At 44.7% G+C, this 19,879-nt stretch overlaps 1 protein-coding gene across 2 annotated transcripts in view; it reads right to left on the bottom strand.

Annotated features, from left to right (window-relative positions):
* Positions 1-1,738: 1,738 nt before the first annotated feature.
* Positions 1,739-19,879, bottom strand: part of FBLN1 (fibulin 1) — a 73,348-nt gene continuing 55,207 nt past the window's right edge. The window contains exons 15-17 of one of the 2 annotated variants that reach the window (XM_063308334.1): positions 12,018-12,160; positions 11,361-11,492; positions 1,739-3,138 (exon numbers count right to left, since the gene is read on the bottom strand). In XM_063308334.1, coding sequence (XP_063164404.1) covers positions 2,999-3,138; positions 11,361-11,492; positions 12,018-12,160 — 415 coding nt within the window. In that variant the 3' untranslated portion in view covers positions 1,739-2,998. Of the gene's footprint in view, positions 3,139-11,360; positions 11,493-12,017; positions 12,161-17,372; positions 17,844-19,879 lie in introns of those variants that run through there. The other variant, XM_063308335.1, reaches the window with a different exon arrangement.

Genomic DNA, 19,879 nt, shown 5'->3' with positions numbered 1-19,879 from the left:
TTAAATCAGCCACTATTCTTAGAACATCAGGGCAAAGCTGTTGGCAATTATAAAATAATATATTAAAACTATATTTATTTTCTAGGAATGTATTATTTTCAATGTCTTTTTCCTATTTAATCTAGCAAAGAAGAAAGGCTGTAACCCAATTATGAGTAATCCCAAGATGTTATGTTTCTATCCTCAAATGTTTTCCAAGTCAGGCAGATGTACATATTAAACTAAGTAAGTAAGCATGTAATTTGCAAGTTAGAAAACCTCATGGAACAAGTGAGGAGAAGATCTTTTCCTCTATAAATAGAACTTCCCCTTCAGCTGGCTTTCCCCAAACTAATGTTCTCCAGAGGTGTTGGGATTAAAAAAAAGAAACCAGAATTCTCAACCAATGACGGAAATTTAACTTTTTTTTTTTAATTGAAAAGCAGAAAGGATACGGATTATTATTTCAAAGAGTTGGAAGGGTCTAGCAGAAGTTTCACTAGGTTTGGACTAGCAAAAATGCTCTGTTAAAATGTGCTTCCTAGTTTCTGGGTCCTCCAAAAACAAACTGCTTCACAGGTAGAGAAGATAGGGTCAGATTTTGCCCTGTACAGGTTTTTAGATCACAGGGTTCAGTTCCTGCCAAAACATTTTACTGGTCCACCAGATTTCCACTGGTGGAAATTCACAGAAATCACATTAATGATCCTCAGAATCCCTCTAAGGCTCTCCATCTAGATATCTCCTACCTCCTCAAGGTAGGAAAGGCCATAAACTGCTTTAAACGAAAATGTAGCTGTTTATTTTTATTACTTTAATCAAATAGCATATTATCATGAAAAAAATTAGATACATATGAAACTTGTAGGCATTTCAAAAATTACAGGCACATTATTGTTGTTTCATATACTGGAAGCCTTATGGTGGAGTTACTCCAGCACCTTTCTCAGGGAACCCTAGGGACTATCAGTGAGAAAGACTATGGACTTTTAGCTGAGATGTTTCCTCAGCTTTTGAAAAATAACCTATCATTGGGTTGGGGATAAGCCATGAGACTTAAACTTCTGAAAAATCTTGGAGAACAGATACATGCTCAACCTGAGGAAGCCCACTGCTTCATAAGGAACTGGATGAATCAAAATGGATTCCATGTTTACATTCTCCTCTTCATGTTTTTGTGAACATCAGCCCTTCCCCTGGCATTGCTTCTTGGCTCAGTTCCACAACCTGTCCCCTTCAGTTTTCAACACGGCCACTTTTAGGCAGCAGGCAGAAACCTCTGTCTCCTCCACTGAGTTGAACCAAGTGTTCACGGGCAAAAAATTTCATGCCACATATATGCAGAAATTTCTGTTCTGTGTTGCTTCATAAAACAGCAACATTGACCCAGACAGACCAAGAAATATATGCGCTTCCCAAGTCCACACTCCTAGCCATTCATCTAAAATTACTGTTCATTTCCCATTTGTGAAAGCCTTCTGCTTCTTTATATATACTGACGGGAATGATTTGATTAAGTTGATCATCAATGGATGCTTAAAGCCCCCAAAGAGGTGTCTTACATTTTTAATGTCAAAATGCATCATTTAATTAAAAATTTATGAGAAATGGTGTTTATGGGGACCTGGTGTCTCAATGTCCTGAGTTATTAATTCTTGTGGATCTCACATATACAGCTGCCAGATTTCACACAGGCATGGCAATAAATTTCTACTCTTAAAACTCAAACCTGCATTCATTAATTAGCTGACAGAAGGAATAGTAAGATAAGTTGCTTTATTGCAGAAAAGGAGGAAGTCATATATATGCCGAAGATTTGCGTATTGCAGAACACAGAAATCAACATATAAAATTCCCTTCCCACCCCAATGGGTGGTGTGTGTCTTTCTCAACCTCGGGTCCTCTACCAGAGGTCCGGGATTTTGAGGGTTCTGCACAGGATCTTAGTTGTTCTTAGCACCGCACTCTTCTGGACAGAGAGCTCTGATGTGGCTCCTGGGATATGCTGGAGCCACACATATATTCAGCCCCAGGGTTGATATCCCAAGCCTTTTTCTTCTCTCACTCTTTCGTGTCAACAGTTGCTCAACATTTATGCAGGCAATTCTATCTGCCTCACCTCCCCAGCTTCCAGCCATTACAACAAAGCATTTTCCACACTTAAAATTTCAAGGGAGGTTACTTTTTAAAGAGAACCAAAGAACTCCCTTGGATAAGCTGAAGACTGTGAGTCCTCTTTGAGGAGCAAACCTCCTGTGCCTTAACACTGATACCCACTGAACTAGCCGTGATCTTCTTGGATTGAGATGTGTACTTAGGCTTGGCTACAGCATCAGAGAGAGTGCGTGCTTTTTGTATGCTGAAGATCTCAGGCACGATCGGGCTTAATTTCCCACCATTCACTTTGCTTGTTCTCCAGAGTCCCTTTAATGACACTTCAAATCGAAAAGAAACAGAAACACACAGCCACCGAAGACAGGGGACCGAAATATTACCAAGCGACCCCCTGGACTTACCACTGTTGGTGGCTGGAGGGAGAGGGTCCAAGGCCTGTAGGGAGAAACTCTATCAGCTGGAGTTAGTTCTAACTCCAGATGGCAAAGTGATTTTTTTTTAATTTCTACAATTTAAAAAAAAAACATAGCCAGGCACAAAGTTCAAGGCCGTGGAAGCATCAAGGACAGCAAGACTCGGATCTGCAAAATCCTACCTCAAGCACTTGAAAGATTAGCTGAGTTTAAAACTCACCGAGAGGTTCAAGGCCATCGGACACAAAACGTGGCCATCCTGTATATGCAACACAACACAGCTACCGTGAATTTACAGATACTGATACCCTACTTCTATTTTAGATAGTTTGCTATTTGTCCTGTAGTTAAACTAGAAACCAGATACATCCTTTGAAAAGAAGGCTATGTGGTCCTCCTCCTCCACATCCTCCCCCCACCAAGAACACAGAGCTTTCAGTGAGTTTGTAGAGTTCCCCTTTGAAGCAGTCTTCTCTTCATTAAATAGCCCATCAGAACCAATATTCCGAGACAAAGATGTGCACGTTGACAACATTGCGGTGTGAGACGACCCCTCCAATGACGTAGTTCATCTCTAATTTCAGGGTGGCATAAAAAGGACCGAAGATGGGCTTCACTTGTCGAACGACACCTGTAGGTTGGGAAACAGCAACGACAGCAGCAATAATTAGCATCCACATTTTTAATCCCCTGTGACGTGATGAGCAGTGCCTTTTTCCCTTCTGCTAGATCACTCCTAGAAGATGGTGCTGAGAAGCTGCTGTTCCACCCCGTGGTCTTTGGCTCATGGGAGGCTACGGACTTCCCCCCCATTCAGCATCTTCATAAGACTTCTGGGTGAGGTTATTCAGAAATCCACTTCTCTGGGTCTCCATGAAATAGGACATTTAGCCCTGACTTTCGTTTCTATCTTCTAGTCTCAGAAAGGCCGCTAGAATTAGAGCAACCGATCAGGACAAAATTTAACTGCGACAAGATGGGCATTCAGCCAATTGTAGACTAGGAATAGAGAAACAGAAAATTGCAGAGAATACAGTACCTTGTTGATCACCGAAAGGCCTTCACCATTAGGTCTGGTGTGGCCGCCTGTCCTTTGCAGACAGTCTGGGGCCTCAATTCAGCCTTTCTCCAGGAGAAGTGGCTGCAACTGGGTTTTACTGCACTGGCTCAGGGGTGTCCACGGGGGGCAGAGGGTGTTCAAGAAGTCAGGATGGTGCCTACAGCTATGCAACTGAAACCCCCCCCCTCTCTTTTTTTACATGCAATGCCATCTCGACTTTTTTATCCCCACTGGGGACACCCCTGTTTCAGGTATTACGCCTTTTGCAGTCTTTCCTCAAGAGGCTGCAGTCATTTCCAGGTTGGATCGCTGGGCTGGGGATCTCTGAGGATATTTCTGAAAGTTTTGTCTCAAATTGCAGGTATCCCTTTAAGTGGTACTTTAAGAATTCCACTGTTCCTGGTGCTACAGTCAGACATGTTTTTCTTGTTCCATTTCCACGGTGTCCCACCTTGAGCACATTTTATTTTTAAGGGTCAATTAGAAATGCTTTAAACTGGACTTGCAGTGTGTCTTCCTTCATCTCCAGACTCAAAACCTACATTAAAAATTTGAGCCCAGAAGAAGTCGATACAGGATCTGCAGAAAGAAAGTGATGGGCCTCCTCTGTGCAATTTTATGAAAACCACAGTGGTAAGCAATGTTTTGTAGAGTTGCATCACTTACTTTTGGAGGAAGGCCATAAGGAGAGAATCAGCCACCCTCTTTCCATCTGAACCCCAAAACCTATCTTTGCAGAGGAATTGATGTTCTCGGGGGAAACAAATCCACAAGGGTCCAGTACAAGGCACCATGGCATCAGATGTGCCGGGATGTCACCATGCAAATGATGCAGGCAATGACAGGGTGATGTCCTGACTCTCCTTCTGTGGCTTGTTCACAGACAGCTGTGAACGAGCCACAGAATTAGGAATAAGGCTGAAGGTGGTGCCTTGAGAAAAGGGCTTTCCTTCCCATGAGGAACACAAATAATCCTTTTCTGACTGAACATCACCTTTGAGTAAACAGATCTAGCCTTCCTTTGAAGTAACACAAAGTCTGAAGCAGTTGTGAGAGCCGACAGATAGAAATCCCGTTGAAAAAGTGAATTATCTGTTCCCAAACCAATTACTTACTGACCATTTGCCCTCCAATTTTCTTTTTCCTACACAGTTTGTTCTCCCCATGACAGGAAGACCTACAACTAGAATATTGTCTGCTTCGTAACTACAGAACATAGGTTAACCGAGGGTCCAACAGATTTATTTCTGCTGAGCGGAACATTCTGGAACTGAGCATCATCTTGGGGTTATTGGAATGTGTCAGTAGCAGTTGACTGGGAAGGAAATCTGCAATTTAAGGGAGAGTTATATGAAATGTATCCCATTTAGATCTGCGTTGGGATCATGTTTTTAGAAAAGGAATCCTCAGCATTTGCAGAATTCTTGAAGTTTGTCTTTCAAGAGTGCACTGGCTCGTCATAGGACAAAGAGGTGAATGGTTGCCTGTGGCAGCTGTCAGCACCCGTTTTTCTGAACGTCGCGATGATCTCAGATTCCTACCTTATTTAAACTCTAATATCTTCAGCAGGCCATGAAATAGCAAACTTCTCAACAGGTTCATTGCCCTATTTTGTGAATGCGCCTCTCTCCATAAGCTCCCTTCACCTGTCCTAAAATATTCTATATAGGGTTCCTTTCCATGGATTGCTTCTCCTCCTTTCCAGAATGGACCTCATCTTAGCAGGGGTTAAGGTGGTTGTGGAGATGAATTTCCCAGAAGATGCAGAAAATGCTTGAAATACTTGCTCTTTAGCATTATCTTTGAGCACTTACCATGTGACTAAAGAGGAAGGAACTCATGTCACCCATGAGTCAGGAGATGGGACAGGGAGATGATCATATGGGAAGAAACCAAGCTGTCTTTTCCAGCATCAACGTCTATAATCCACACCCCCAGAAGGCAAATTTGCCATCCTGTCAACCACTTGTTTCTCATACAGGTTTTGAACCATGCAAAGGCTGGAAAATTTTATCTGAGTCACTGCCAGGCAAATGAGATACTGCCACCACCACCACCACTACCACCTCAAATTAATAAAGAGGTCATTCCCAGGTGGCCTCTGGAAACTCAGAAGAAATCTGGTTTTCCAATTTCTTACCAAAATCCCTAAAACAGGGCATGGCAAAAGCTGGGTCCAGGGAAACATTGAGCCAGGCAAAGTTGAAGGTCTCCTGACTCCGCAACTCCACCAGGGATTCTACCATCATGCCGGGGATTCTACCATCATGCCAAGCTGGAACCAAATTTAGCTCAAGAATTGCTTTAAATGCATTTGGATTGTTTTGAAGAACAGAAAAACAAAAACCAACACCATCCCCAAAGCATCAAAGGTTATTCCTTCTTCCTTCTGACCTGCCAGGATTTCAAGACTTACTGTTTGCTTTAAGACTTAGATTGCTTTGTAGGTGGCTGAAACTGGTAATTCGTGACCTGTTTCTGATTTCTTCTTTCCACAAAAAATGTCATGGATTGAAATTCATATGGCATTGACTGTTGAAATATTTATCCCCACAATACTTTGAGAAAGAAAGAAAGGAAATATTGTAGGTATAACCCAAATCTTATATAATATGAATATATCTGCAATATATTCAATACAGTGTGCCTAGATGAGACTTATTGTAATGGTTGCCTATTCTAAAACACCATCAGACTCATGAGTGTGAATTCAAAGATATCTGATTTATTAAAGAACAGTATGCAGGATCACAGAGAAAGCTGAGAATGATGAAAGCGCACCAAATTCAAACTAAAAACCCTCGGTGCAAATGAAATCCCTCCCCCCGAAGAATCTTCTCAAGTTCAAGTCCACAATCCCAGGTGCTCCTAACGGTTTCTGATGGTCTGTGGGAAAAGTCCTTGAACAGAGAAAATAACCCAAACACATTCCATTGTCCTGATTTCACGTACAAGGTCTCACAGCAGGTCCCTCCCAAACAGAAACAAGTGTCAGCGCCATGGCATGTGAAACGTTACGATGTATAAACTACATTGAATCAGTGAACATGACACTTATACAGGTAGTCCTTGACTTCAACCACAGTTGGGACTGGAACTTCTGTCTCTAATGAGGTGGTCATTAAGTGAGTCATGTTCAGATTTTATGACCTTTTTTGCCACAATCATTAAGCGAATCACCATGGTTGTTAAGTGAATCATGTGGTCGTTAAGCAAATCCGGCTTCTCCCATTGACTTTGCTTGTTGGAAGCTGGCTTGGAAGGTTGCAAATGGCGATCACATGACCCTGGGGCGCTGCAACCCTCCTAAATACATGTTGGTTGCCAAGTGCCTGAATGTTGATCACATGACTACAGGAATGCTGTGACAGTCGTAAGTGCGAGGACTGGTTGTAAGTCACTTTTTTCAGTGCTGTTGTAACTTCAAATGGTCACTAAACAAACTTATGGTCATAAGTTGAGGACTACCAGTATATAAGGAACTGATGGTATACCCAATAAAAACTGCCACCATGTATAAAATGGCTCAGAAAGTAGGGTTTTGTGGTAAAATTTGGGCAACACACCTCACCTTTCTTATTTGTATATGATTTTTGAGATCATAGTATGTTCAAGTGTGTTTCGCTACCCAGAAAAAAAAATAGGTAGGGAACAACACTTGGAGATTTTAAATGGGATAAAAATGATTGTGGTCTATGATTAACAGTAGTCTAAAGTTTATCTTATTGCCTAGGTAACTGGAATCACACAGCCTCGTGTGGCACAGAGGGACAGGCGGCAGTTCTGCAACCGAAACTCTCCCCGCGACCCGAGTTCAATTCCAGCGGAAGCCGGATTCTTTCTCAGGGAGCCGGCTCAGGGCGACTCCCGTCCTTCCGAGGTCGGGAAAAGGAGCGCCCGGCTTGCTGGGGAAGGCAACGGCAAACCACCCCGCTCTATAGTCTGCCAAGAAAACGTCGCGAAAGCAGCATCCCCCCAAAGGGTCAGACGTGACCCGGTGCTGGCACGGGGGACCTTCACCTTTCACATAGCTAATCTTGGATGAGTTAGTGGTGTGGCCTGAATAGAGGTGGTATAGAGAATTAGACGGAGCTAAGGGAAAAGCTTTCTAATACCCCAGGCTTTAATAAAAACTTTTTGTACAGGCGGGAAAGAAATTCTTCCCTGACAGCTGGTTAAAGAAAAAAGAAAAAAAACGGGACAGGCTTGTAGCCGAAAGTCCGTAAAAAGGCTTAAAGAGAACGAGCCGGGGCTTTACTTCTGTTTAGCCTTTCTCCCAGATCAGCTGTGATCCCTTGCAGGGGGAGAAGCAAAGCAGTCCTCTTCAGCTCGCTTGTTCTACCCAGAAACTTACGTCCAAGGTGGACTCCTGCCAGATCTGCTCTTGGTCCCACCCCACATCCATCTCTCTCCACTTCTGGGCTCCGAGAAACATGCCCAGACTTTGTCTTTGATCCCATCTTCACCCCCAGCCCTGCCTTTGCAGCCTCCAGACCCCCAGGGGCAAAAATCCAAATCTTTCCATTCCTAGGAGAGAACATTTGTAGCTCAGGGCTGACCTGCATAGTCCTTGAGTGCACGCTCTGAGCACGAACACCCACCAGCAGTCAGAAGACGTGATGAAAACTCCTTAATCTCACCACACTTGGACAGACTCAGCCACCGTTTCACCTGGGAAGTGGTGAGCATCCGAGACCAAGATAAATCCAAAAACGCTAGGGAATCCCTGGAAGCTGGGCATTCAGACACATCAGCCATCAACAGACAAAGAGAAGTAAAACTGTATCTATACACCATGCAAAGGAGACAAGAAAAAAGCTAAGAAGGAAACAAGAAGACCAGAACGCATCTCCTCCAGCAGCCAACACCCAGATAAGCAGGGATTAACACCAGTCAAACAATCAAGCAGAAAATAATACCCCAATCAGGGAACCGCCAAGGGGACAAACGATCAAGCAGACAGACAATCAGGCCGAAAGCGATGCCCTAATCAAGGAACTACCAAGAAGAAAACCCCACCCACACTGATACTGGCAGGGCAAGTGACTGTATATAAACAGGGAGCAGACCCCACCCCCCCTTGCACTGATGATGCTACCTGGTGGGGTAATGAAACGTGCACCAGCAAACAACCAAGCTCAGAGAGCACCAGGGACTGCACTTTCCATCGCTTTCTAGCATTTTGGAAGGTGGCCTGCGACTGACCTGCAGTTTTTCAGAGAGGCTGCTTTAGATAAGCTCACTCTGGTCACCTACTGTCTGCTGGTGGTCAGGGAAAGGTGAAAACGTAAGGGGGTCATTTTGACCCTTAAAACCTTCCCAACTTGCCCACTGCAAGGGGCTAATTCTACAGGTAATAAAAGGAGGGAAACTCAGCCTGCCGTTGGCGACAGCTTGGCAATGTGGAGAGGGGTCAGGGACAAGAAGATAGCAACGCACAGCTCACATAAAAGCATATGCCGTTGCATAGAAGCCCCTAGAATGTGCGCTTTTCTCCCTGCCGACCCGACTTTATAACGACCACCCTTTCGGTTGCGTGTACAATGAAGGGAGAACCAGCCTAGGGTTCTTCATTTCGGCCTTAGCAGCAGCACCCTCGCACAAGATCCTCCTCCACATATTTAATGGCTGTTTTCCCAAACAGCTCAACGTAACACCCCAAAGCTTAGAAGAAGCATGAACGCCTTTCCCCTTCGGCACCCACTAAACTCTTGGGCTGGAGAAATCATGAAATAAACTTAGGTGATTCCGGTGAGCATGACCACAGCGCCACCTTCAGGCCAAGCTGTAAGACAGGCCCTAAACTTATGCATGGATGAGGATGGTTCACTTCCCCAAGTGCATCACTCAGCAAATTTTCTTTTTGTTTTAATTCTGTAAGGCAGATATGTAGCTTCAGAATATGCTGGGACTCCTAGTATCTGGACGTTCCTACTCTCCAGTCCAATGGTTTGAGGAGATCTCTAATTATTCTTTTATTTCTCAGGTCAGAACGTTGACTGAACCTTGCGGTCCCCTCACTCCAAAGGATGGATGAGGTGAAGAAGAAGCCAACATTCTGCTAAATGATCCCCTTCTTCTCCCTTTTGGCTATTTCTCTTGGAGCTCTGGCCCAAGTCTGTATGCTCTTCTCGGGTGAGCAGAAGTGAAACAGATTTTGGGGCCGTGGAGTCTAGAGTGGGGCGCGCTAGCATTTTCAAACCATGTGCTGGGGAAGCTCCAGCATCCCTCTGAAACATCCCATCCATGGGTGAAAGAGAAGAGCGATGTGTGTGGACCTTGCTTGCTTTACACCCCATTCGCCACTGCCAACTTTCCTCCTACAAGCCACAAGAACGAACAGGGGGCTGTTTTGGTGAAGGGTGAAACTAAAACCTGAAATCCCTGCCACGTGGATGGTAACGGCAGGGTCAGCTCAGTGGATTCAGATAGCTTCACACGTGCTGCAAGGGGCCAACCAGCAGACAATGGGTCTCTTGAAACAGAGGTTTAAGAGCAAGTGGAGAAAGGAGAAATCACTGCAATTAATCTAGAAGAAGGAGAAGGAGAAGGAGAAGGAGAAATGATGGTGGAGAAGGAGAAATGATGGTGGAGAAGGAGAAATGATGGTGGAAAAGGAGAAGGAGAAATGATGGTGGAAAAGGAGAAGGAGAAGGACAAATGATGGTGGAGAAGGAGAAGGAGAAGGAAAAAAGGAGAAGGAGAAGGAGAAGGAGAAGGAGAAGGAGAAATGATAGTGGAGAAGAAGGAGAAGGAAAAAAGGAGAAGGAGAAGGAGAAATAATCTATATGCCGCCTGACTCCCAGCGGCTCTGGAACATTGCTCTTAACTTGCAGTGACATTAGTTAGCAAACCCAGCCAGAACTGAGGATTTTAAATCAACAATCTTGGTTAAGGAATACCAGTGTGCTTCGGAGCATTAAAAAAAAAGATTTTACTTTACTGGTCACCACCTGCAGCCTCCCCTCAGCCTTCAGGAGTGGGACATGCTTAGAAGAACCACGGAGCACCTCTGCCATTCTCTTTCAGGATTCAAGCAAACAGGATTCTTCCCTCCCATTCCCCCGTACTGGCCTCTCTTCACTCCATAACCTGAGCTCCAGGAAAAGAAAATGCTTGAAAACATGCTGATTTAATATCTCAGTGTGTTAAGGAAGGAAGTGATGGCCTGAACCAGAAGGAAGTCCCTTTTTGGTCTGGTTTTGTTTCAGGAATATTTCCTCCCTTTTGCCTTATGATCTTGGGGAGAAAACTTGCCTTGGTGATTTCTGGGGTGGCTGGAAGTAGGTTTCTGAGTCAGATCTCCCCACTGAGGGGCCGGGCTTTCCTATTTTGTTGTTGTTTTTTAAATTTTTAATTTATCAAATTTTATCACCACCCGTCTCCCTCCCAAGAAGGGACTCTGGGCAGTTTACAATAAAATAAAGTTAAAGACCAAAACAATTATAAATGCAATAAAAATAAGAATGGAATGGAATGGAATCAAGATGGGTGAGAGTTCTTTATCGGCCCGTGAGTGTAGTAGGTCCATCCGAAGTCACTCTGGGGCGCTGGCCATCCCCAAGTGCGGCTACTCCCCCTTCCATTCCAAAACCAGGTCTTTAATCTTTTTCAAGAGTCCAGGAGAGAGGTACTCTTGGAAATAAAGCTGTAATTGAAGCACAGCCCTGGAATGTCCAGCAGCTAAAAGGAGGATATATGGAGGATGGATGGATGGATGGATGGATGGGTACCATATCAACTCCTTGGGTTCAGTGGCAACAGCTACAAGACAAAAGAGAGGAACTCCTTACCCACAGTCATGCCATCCATGTAGCGCTTGATGATGTCAAAAGAATCCCGTAAGTTTCCTTCCGTTATATCAAAGATGATGTCGGCCTTGTTGGCTGGGTACGCTGGCGTAATGGCACGAAGGAAGATAATCTCTGAGGAGGGAGAGTGTGAGGGTCACTGAAGACAGCAATGGGAAACCAACGGTCCTACTCTCCAAATGGCCAAAAACAGCAGAGCTATCTATTTAACCATTTACCAGTTGGACCAATTCGGATAAGCAAAACAACAACAAACTCAGGATGGACATCGGCACTGCTTCCCGGGTGGGCGGGGGGAGGAATAGCCTTGCATATTTGCAACTTGGGCAACAAGGAACCTAAAATGTCACAGCCTCATTCTGGAACCTAATCAGCAGCCATACACAGGTAAGCTAAAAGGAAGGAATATTTCAGGCATCACTTTTTGTGTCGTTGATATGATGGCTGTTCCCTGTCATATCACAGGACTTCCTCCACCTCGTGCCTTCTAGAGATCTTGGGCTACAAAGACCTCCAGCCCCAGCCAGTGTGCCCAACTCTCTTGCTGAGTAGCAAAGCATCAAAGGTACCTAGAACCATCACCCCAACTATCACCACCACCCCACAATGATAATTTTACAGGGCAAGCAAACTCATTACCTTCCGGTCTCGTAAATTCCCGGAAAGTGGGCAGAGAGATAACAGTGTGGGAAATCGTGTGAATGGGATCTAAGACACAGTTAGCATCATTCGGTTGACAGGATTTAATGCAGCGAATGGTATCTGTCTTCTCGTGTCTGACTCTAATGGAAAGGAAAGACATAAAAATTAAGATCAGAAGCAAATGATCAGGTATGTCCATGGAGTATGGTCTACAAAGTCAAGACAGTGGCTGTAATGATGTGATCAAAGCTCCACCTTGTTTTTATGTATGCTGCACCTTCATGGCTACCATCTTTTGACCATTCGGATCTCACTGCATTATCAACTTATGGAAATATGCTCCAGTCCCTAGGGCAGTGTGTCTCAACCTCGGCAACTTTAAGCTGTGTGGACTTCAACCCCCAGAATTCCCCAGCCAGCCATACTGGCTAGGGAATTCTGGGAATTGAAGTCCACACAGCTTGAAGTTGCCGAGGTTGAGACACACTGCCCTAGAGTCTGATCCACCTGGTTGGGAAATTAATCCATGAAATGAATCCAGTTAATCTGAAAAAAGACTAGAGACCATCCAGCTGCAAGCTTTTCCAACAGAGGCAAGCAATCCATAAACATGTTAGAGATGCATTTAAAGCTTTTACAGGCAAAGTCTTGTAAAAAAAACCTGCCCTATGTTAACTGTAAAATAACCAACCTTCCTTTAAGTATTACTTCTGTAATGAAGCCACATGTAACAAGGAAATTAAAGGGAAAAAAAATAGGAGAAAAACATTATTTGTTAAACTTGTTTGCGGATGACATGGTTCTGACTTTCAAATCCTGGCCGTTCTGCAGGACATATTATAATGGAGTATGGAGGAATTTGCAAAGGAATCAAGTTTAGTAGTAAATTTTCAGAAGTCTTAACTAAAGTTCTTTCACACACCTCCTAAAGTGCAGAAAAAAGTATCTAGTAAATTAAACATACCAGTGGCATGTAAACCTTTCAAAGATTTAGGAATTAATGTTGCTGTAGTTATTAATCAGTTTTTGGAAAATAACCTTATTCCTACCTAAAAATATATTTTTTTTGTATTTTGCCGAAACTGGAATGCTTATATTGTATATAGAAAGAAAGTGTAACATTGCAGTAATGAAATATTCCAAATGTGTAAGCTTGGAGGAATATATACATAAAGCAAATAAAACAAAAACAAAAAGTTACCAGTGCCACGGCAGAGCCAGTCCTTTGCAGGTGTTTCCATTAAAGCAAAATATTTAATGCACTTACAAACATTTTTCAGATATGCTCCCCTAACTGAATACACCAAGCATAACTGGAGAGCCCACACACAGGCTCAATTAATTACAGGGCTTTTTTCCTCCGAAAAACACTGAATTTCACAGCATTGGAAAACCAAAATACATTATCATTTTCTGTCATACATGTGCTTCGGCAGTGATGGTGATTTCTGATGGCTATTACGTTCTTCATGGAAGTTTCTTGTTCTGTGTATCACTTTTAGCTCCTGTGTTTTACACAGTTTTTTATATTATCAAGTTGTCCTTCTTTAGCTACTTTTGATTGTTTTACATCAAGGCAGCGACAAGCATAAATGATCCTCAGTGAGGCTGGGGGATGTACTGCATTCATCACTCCTTAACGCAGTGTTTCCCACCCTTAGCAACTTTAAGATATGTGGTCTTCAACTCCCAGAATTCCCCAGCCAGCATGTCTGGCTGGGGAATTCTGGGAGTTGAAGTCCACATATCGTAAAGTTGCCAAGGTTGAGAAACGCTGCCTTAATGTGATGGTTTTTTATCACAGTTTCCCAGCGCTGACAGAGGGGCACATCGGTTACAGGGTGCAAATGGTGGCTTATGATCATAATGTCTTGGATTGAGGGCACATCTGGAGACAACCTGGGATACAACTTTTCAACCCTGAACTATACTTTCCAGGTGCCTGATATGCTGGTTTTACAGTGTCTCCTTTGCAGCAGCACAGGATACAGCAAACCAGAAAAGGGAATTTTGACGGAGGGGCAGCATAGCTGTAGCAGTTTGCTGTGGGCAACAGAAAAGACTTCCAGCCTACATTTCTGTTTTGTTTTTTAAAGATCTATACGGCATACCAGAACAAATCTAATCTCAAAACTATTACGATGGTTCTTAACCTGTACCCCACTGATTAACCAAACACTCTGTTAGTTGACTTGTTTTCAAGTGCACCTCACCAAGAACGTTCAAATGAATTTTTTTTTTATCCATCAGGCTACTTTGTGCCTTAATCAAGGCTAAACTAATGCACAATCCAGGATACTTCTCCAAAAAGTCATTTCTGCGTAACAACTAGAGATTCTGAGGCCATCTGCAATTTGACCTCCCCGAAACCTGCCGTATCGGGGCCACTCACTTTCACACACTCCCTTAAGTTGTATGAAGAAACCAGCTTCAGCTTGGGTTGTGTAGCTTTCAGGGACCCTCAGCGTTGCCCTCCAAGTTCCCACTTGGAGAAGAGAAAGAGGAGAGCCAAAAATAATAAAGGGGGCCAGTTGCCCAAATGGTGTGAACAAAAGTCAGCATTTTGAGGTCAACGCTAGAGTTTGGGATTGCTTTGTTTTGAAGCAAATCAAGTGTTTATGACAGTGATGTCCACTTTCCCATCATTTTCTTGGCCACTGTCAGCCCAAGGTAGACCACACTAGGAAAACAACTCCACAGGAAAGTTACAACTACTTTTATTGAGATTGTCCAGACCAGTGTTTCTCAACCTCAGGAACTTTAAGATGGGTGGACTTCAACTCCCAGAATTCCCCCAGCCAGCATGGAGGAATGGGGGAATGCTGGCTGGGGGAATTCTGGGAGTTGAAGTCCACCCATCTTAAAGTTCCTGAGGTTGAGAAACACTGGTCTGTAACAACTACAGTCTCTTGCAAGTCTGATTGTGCTCCACCTCCTCCCCTTTCATATATTTCAGTGAATTAGAAAGGTGTCTGCCAAGCTGCTTCCAAGTGTTATCTTGTTCTGGCCTTTAAAAATGCTTCAGCCCCTTTTGCCTAGGTAACAGCTCCTGAATGTCTCCATCCAGGTCATCTTCCTCACTCTCCACACCTCCAGACATGTTGTGATGACATTTGGAGTCCACCTAAAGTCCCCTCCACAGGCTGTTGAGCCAAGGAACAGCAGTAGAACGATGTCACATCTTGGGGACAACCCCAACTTAGAAACCAGCATGCTGTATCTGCAAGAACAATTGTGGGTTTCTCTTCCTTCTTCTGTTCTTCTTGGAGCTCCAGGGGCATTGATCTCCCTCCAATATTGTCTTCCCCTCCCTGGCACAAGAGGCTGGAAACCCAGTGCTGGATGCTGAAGTTGGTCAGGATGGGTGGTCTATGCAAGCCAGTGGTTTGGTGAAATCAAGACAGGAGGAGGGCTTTGGGACAAGAAAACTCTCCCTTGTTTACACCCTTATTCTCTTTCTCCTCCACAGAAGAAATTACCTTGTCGATCAATGCCATGATGAAAGGCTCCCCACGCATCTCTTTCTCAAGATGAGTTGAGTGTATTGAACTTGATTTTTTAAAAAAGATTAGAAAAATTGTGGGAGAGGAGGTGGTGGACCTCATGGCTGAATATCTGCAGGAAGCCACAATTTCTTCAAAAGAGCCAGAGGCTCGGAGGAAGTGTGGGAGAAGAAATATCAACAACGCAAAATAAAATCATGCACCTTTATTTTGAGGGTCTCTAGATGAAAGCTCGCTCCCCACAACGCAACTCAGCAATTGCTTTCAGGTTTTATTCTTAGATTTTATCTAATTCCTTTGTATTTCAGGTTGAACTTTCAATGTGCTAGGAGGCAGCCAAGATAAGGGAGCTACCAGGATGACTAATACCATTTGAATTACCATTTCTGCTACTACCACCCCTTTCAGAACAGATTTTTTAATTAGAATTTTTATCTGTGTTATCAGCATTATTGAACTATTACCTACAGCCAATCTACTTAGGGTAAATTCTCACGAACAACTTTTCATAATTTACTGGCTCTGGAAGGCAAAAAAAAAAAAAAAGTTAGGGTACAACAACTAAACCACCCCAGTCTAATTTTTCTCTCCATCTCTCTCACACCCACTTATACAGACAGACAGACAGAGAGAAAGAGAGACACACCAGGAAGGGACAAGTTTGCATCAGGAGGGAATTATATCAGACCAGATCAAAACTTTATTATGGCCAAAGGCCAGAAGACAAATAAATACAGACAGACAGGTAATTAATCTGGAAGGAACTCATCTTCAAGATGCATCACCTGGCATTGTCTAAGACAGTGTTTCTCAACCTTGGTAGCTTTAAGATGTGTGGACTTCAGCTCCCAGAATTCCCCAGCCAGCCTTGCTGGCTGGGGAATTCTGGAAGCTGAAGTCCACACATCTTAAAGTTGCTGAGGTTGAGAAACACTGGTGCAATCCCTGAAAAAGTTTGGGAAGGGCTCTCATCTGTACAGAGATCATACTGAAGCCGCTGAGGCCACGTGGCACTTTGATTTAATATACACATGCTACTCAGCAGGAATGGGACAACACAAAACTCCAGTCCAAAGCTTTGTGAGAATAGGACACTTTGTCCTGTTTTCCTGAGTGCACATATTAATCTAGTCCTCTGACTTCAGCAACTTCCAAGGTTCTTGAGTATCTTCTGATCCCTGCACTAACAGGCTGTTCCCAAGGGAGCTCAAAAACAGTCAAGGCGCTGGCTGCAGTTGTCCAGTTGAAGCCCCGCACCTTTTGAGACACAAGCAAAACAGGGTCTCTGACCGCACAGCGACCACCTTGATCTCCCCCCTACCCATAGGACACCCTCGGACAATGCAGATTTCCATTATGTGCAAATGGTTTATCAGCCTTTGGGAGAAACTCAAGCCAAGAGGAGGAGCAGAAACAGACTGTGGTTTATGATGGCTTTTATTTTAGGGTTGCATTGTTATTTTGGATTTTATTTATTGATCCCCTGCCTTGAGCCACTTAATAGGGCTGAGGTGCATACCAGCTTTTTATCGCTCTTGATTATTTTATTAATCTGCATGATCATGTTTAGTCAGTCAGCGGAAAGGGGTTGGTTCTGCCAAGGGTTCTGCTGAGCAGCAGATGGACAAGCCCAAAATGGGGGTACCCGACTCCTCTTGGGTTGAGGGCGCCCCAGGCAGAGCTTCCGTGGTTCTCTTGCGGCTGCCATCTTGACCTTTTTGACCTGCATGGACCCCCGATCGAAAGAAACCTCAATCTTTTTACAGGCAGAGCTTCCCTAAGTGGAGAAAAAGGGCAAGTAACCCCAACATGAAAAAGCATTGAAGGAAAGCACGGATCAGGCCGGATCAAACAAAACGCAGACGCAGCATGCGGGACCGGCAGACCAGCCAAACTTTATTGGGAAGATGCTCAAAGAGGAGCCATGGCCGAGCGCAGGGGCACCCGAGGCCCGCATGCAAGGGCTCAGAGTTGGGCGGTGACAAAGATCCACAAGTTGGCCACCGAGGTGCTGACACTTCCGTGGCGGGACAGCTGCATCTGGATCCGCACGAGGAGGTCTCGGGGCTCGGGGACAGGTCGCTGCAAAGACACCACACCCCGGTTGCTGCCCACCTTCCTCACCGCGAAAAGGCCCTCCTCGTTCCCGCTCAGGATGGCGAAGTGAAGGTGGTCCCCGGAAACGGCACTGGATGGGCCCATGTGGAAAATGTCAAGGGGGGCCTGGAGATTGGTGGGGAGGGAAAGGTGGTAGGAAGTGATTCTCAGGGGCAGCTGCTGGCATTCCTTACTCGCATGGCAGGGCAGGCGCTCGCAACGGCTGCAAGACAAGGGGAGGGGGAGAAGAGGGGAGGGGGTTAGCAACCGTTCGGCCGGGAGGAGAAAAGCCGTGGGGTCAAGGGGCACCAGACCCCCAGCATCCCGGAGGCCCTCTGTCCTGGCGCTAAGCAGGCAGAGGTCCAAGCATGCATTTCATGCAGAAGGTAGCAGCTTTGCACCGTGGTTTCAGGAGCAGCCCCATAAACCATGCAGGTAACGTCCCAGAGCGCCTGGCTAGTTTTGAAAACCCTCCAGCGTGCTCGGCTCACCTCGTCTGGCCTGGGAAGCTAATCAGGGTCAGTGCTGGGCCGGGAGAACTCGGCTGGCCAGTTGCAGAAAATCCCATAGAACACCAGAGCAGGCAGCTGCCCTGTTGCGGCCAGGAAAACTCCGTTGATGGGTCCATAATGACAGCTGGAATTGAGCTCAGTTCAAGGGATGCTTAACCTTTAAGCCCAGCTTTAACCTTAGCTCATCCTGGCTAGTAAATGGATAGGGGACCCAGGAATCCCCAGCTGTAGTCTCAAGAGACTTTACCCTTTAGAACAGTGTTTCTCAACCTCAGCAACTTTAAGCTGTGTGGACTTCCACTCCCAGAATTCCCCAGCCAGAGTTTTGCTGGCTGGGGAATTCTGGGCGTTGAAGTCCACAGGGAATTCTGGAAGTGGAAGTCCACCCAGCTTAAAGTTCTTGAGGTTGAGAAACACTGCTTTAGAAGCTCCATGCAGTATCTCCTGGGATGTATTGCTCTGTGCCCATGTTCCAATTTTCTATTTCTTCCAACCCACAAAGGGAATCTATAATCTGGGCTTTTAAGGTTTTTTATTCTATTTCTGTTTTTAAATGCTGTTAGCTGCCTTGAGCACTTGCCGGACTTGGAAGGTGGGGAATAAAACAAATTAACTAGTTAAGAAACAAGCAAACAGTCATGTAAGTTTGCTTTTATAGTCTATAATAGGAAAGCCTAATATACACTGACTGTCTCAGGATAATGCTTCTGTTCTAGGGGCCCAGCTAGATGGCAGCATAGACATGACCTCGGCTGATTTTGAAAAGTTAAGCAGGGTTAGACTTGGATGAGAGACCACAAGGAAATCTCAGGATCGTAAGCTGTGTCTGCTGGGGGGGTGTCAAAAAAGTCAAAATGGCGGTCACAACTATTGTGGAGCTGGGGCCTAGACTGCATACTCATGGCCACCATTTGACTTTTTTAACCCCCTCCCTGCAGACACTCCTAATATTCACCCTTCCTTTTTGGGACCTTTATTTATAATATTCAGGGACAGAACTGTGTTTCTGGACACTAAGGACACTTCCAGGATTCTTGTGCCAATTTCTGAAGAGGTACGAAGATTCAAATCAATGCCTTCTTGCATTCCCACCCCCACAAGCATAGGATTTTAGAGTCAAAGAAAAAAAATTAAAAAGAGGAAAAATGCTGCTGATTTTAAAATACATGGTTAGTCACAGAGATGCTGGTGGCAATCGTTTTATAAAGTCATCAGTGACTTGATCGGACTGTTTGGTACCCTTCAGTAGGCATCACAGTGGGATTATTTCACTGCCAAGTATCACTTGCAGATTCTACAGGCTTTGGAGACCAAAAGTCATGAGTCTTGTGTGTCTGTTGCCAACAGCAATTAGCATCAAAAGCTTGGGGTCAAAATCTGCAAATTGGAGGGTGCAGCATCAGAACTGAATGCATGCTTGGGGGAAAGGGGCGGGGCTTCTATTGCAACGCCACGCCCACCCTCCTCCCTGCGGACGCCTCTGGACAGAGGTCAGCATCCCTGGGGGACCTTGAACTGAACGCTGGAAACTCAGCAAACAGAAACCCAAAAAATATTCTCTTATGGAAGCTGTGTGCCATGACGATTCTCCACGCACATCCCCACGGATGAAATCCAAGTGCTGAAAGCGGAAAAAATGGAGCACATTTCCAACTGCCCTCGAGTTTGGAAGGTCTCTCTGGGTAGCTCCCTTTCAGGACTCAGCAATTATATTACTCACCTAAGCTCAAAAAACAAAGTACTCATT

This window comes from Candoia aspera, chromosome 7, assembly GCF_035149785.1.
Source record: "Candoia aspera isolate rCanAsp1 chromosome 7, rCanAsp1.hap2, whole genome shotgun sequence".
Lineage (NCBI taxonomy): Eukaryota > Metazoa > Chordata > Lepidosauria > Squamata > Boidae > Candoia > Candoia aspera.
The sequence above is the reverse complement of the archived record's forward strand: the minus strand, read 5'-3'. Positions and strand labels throughout refer to the sequence as shown.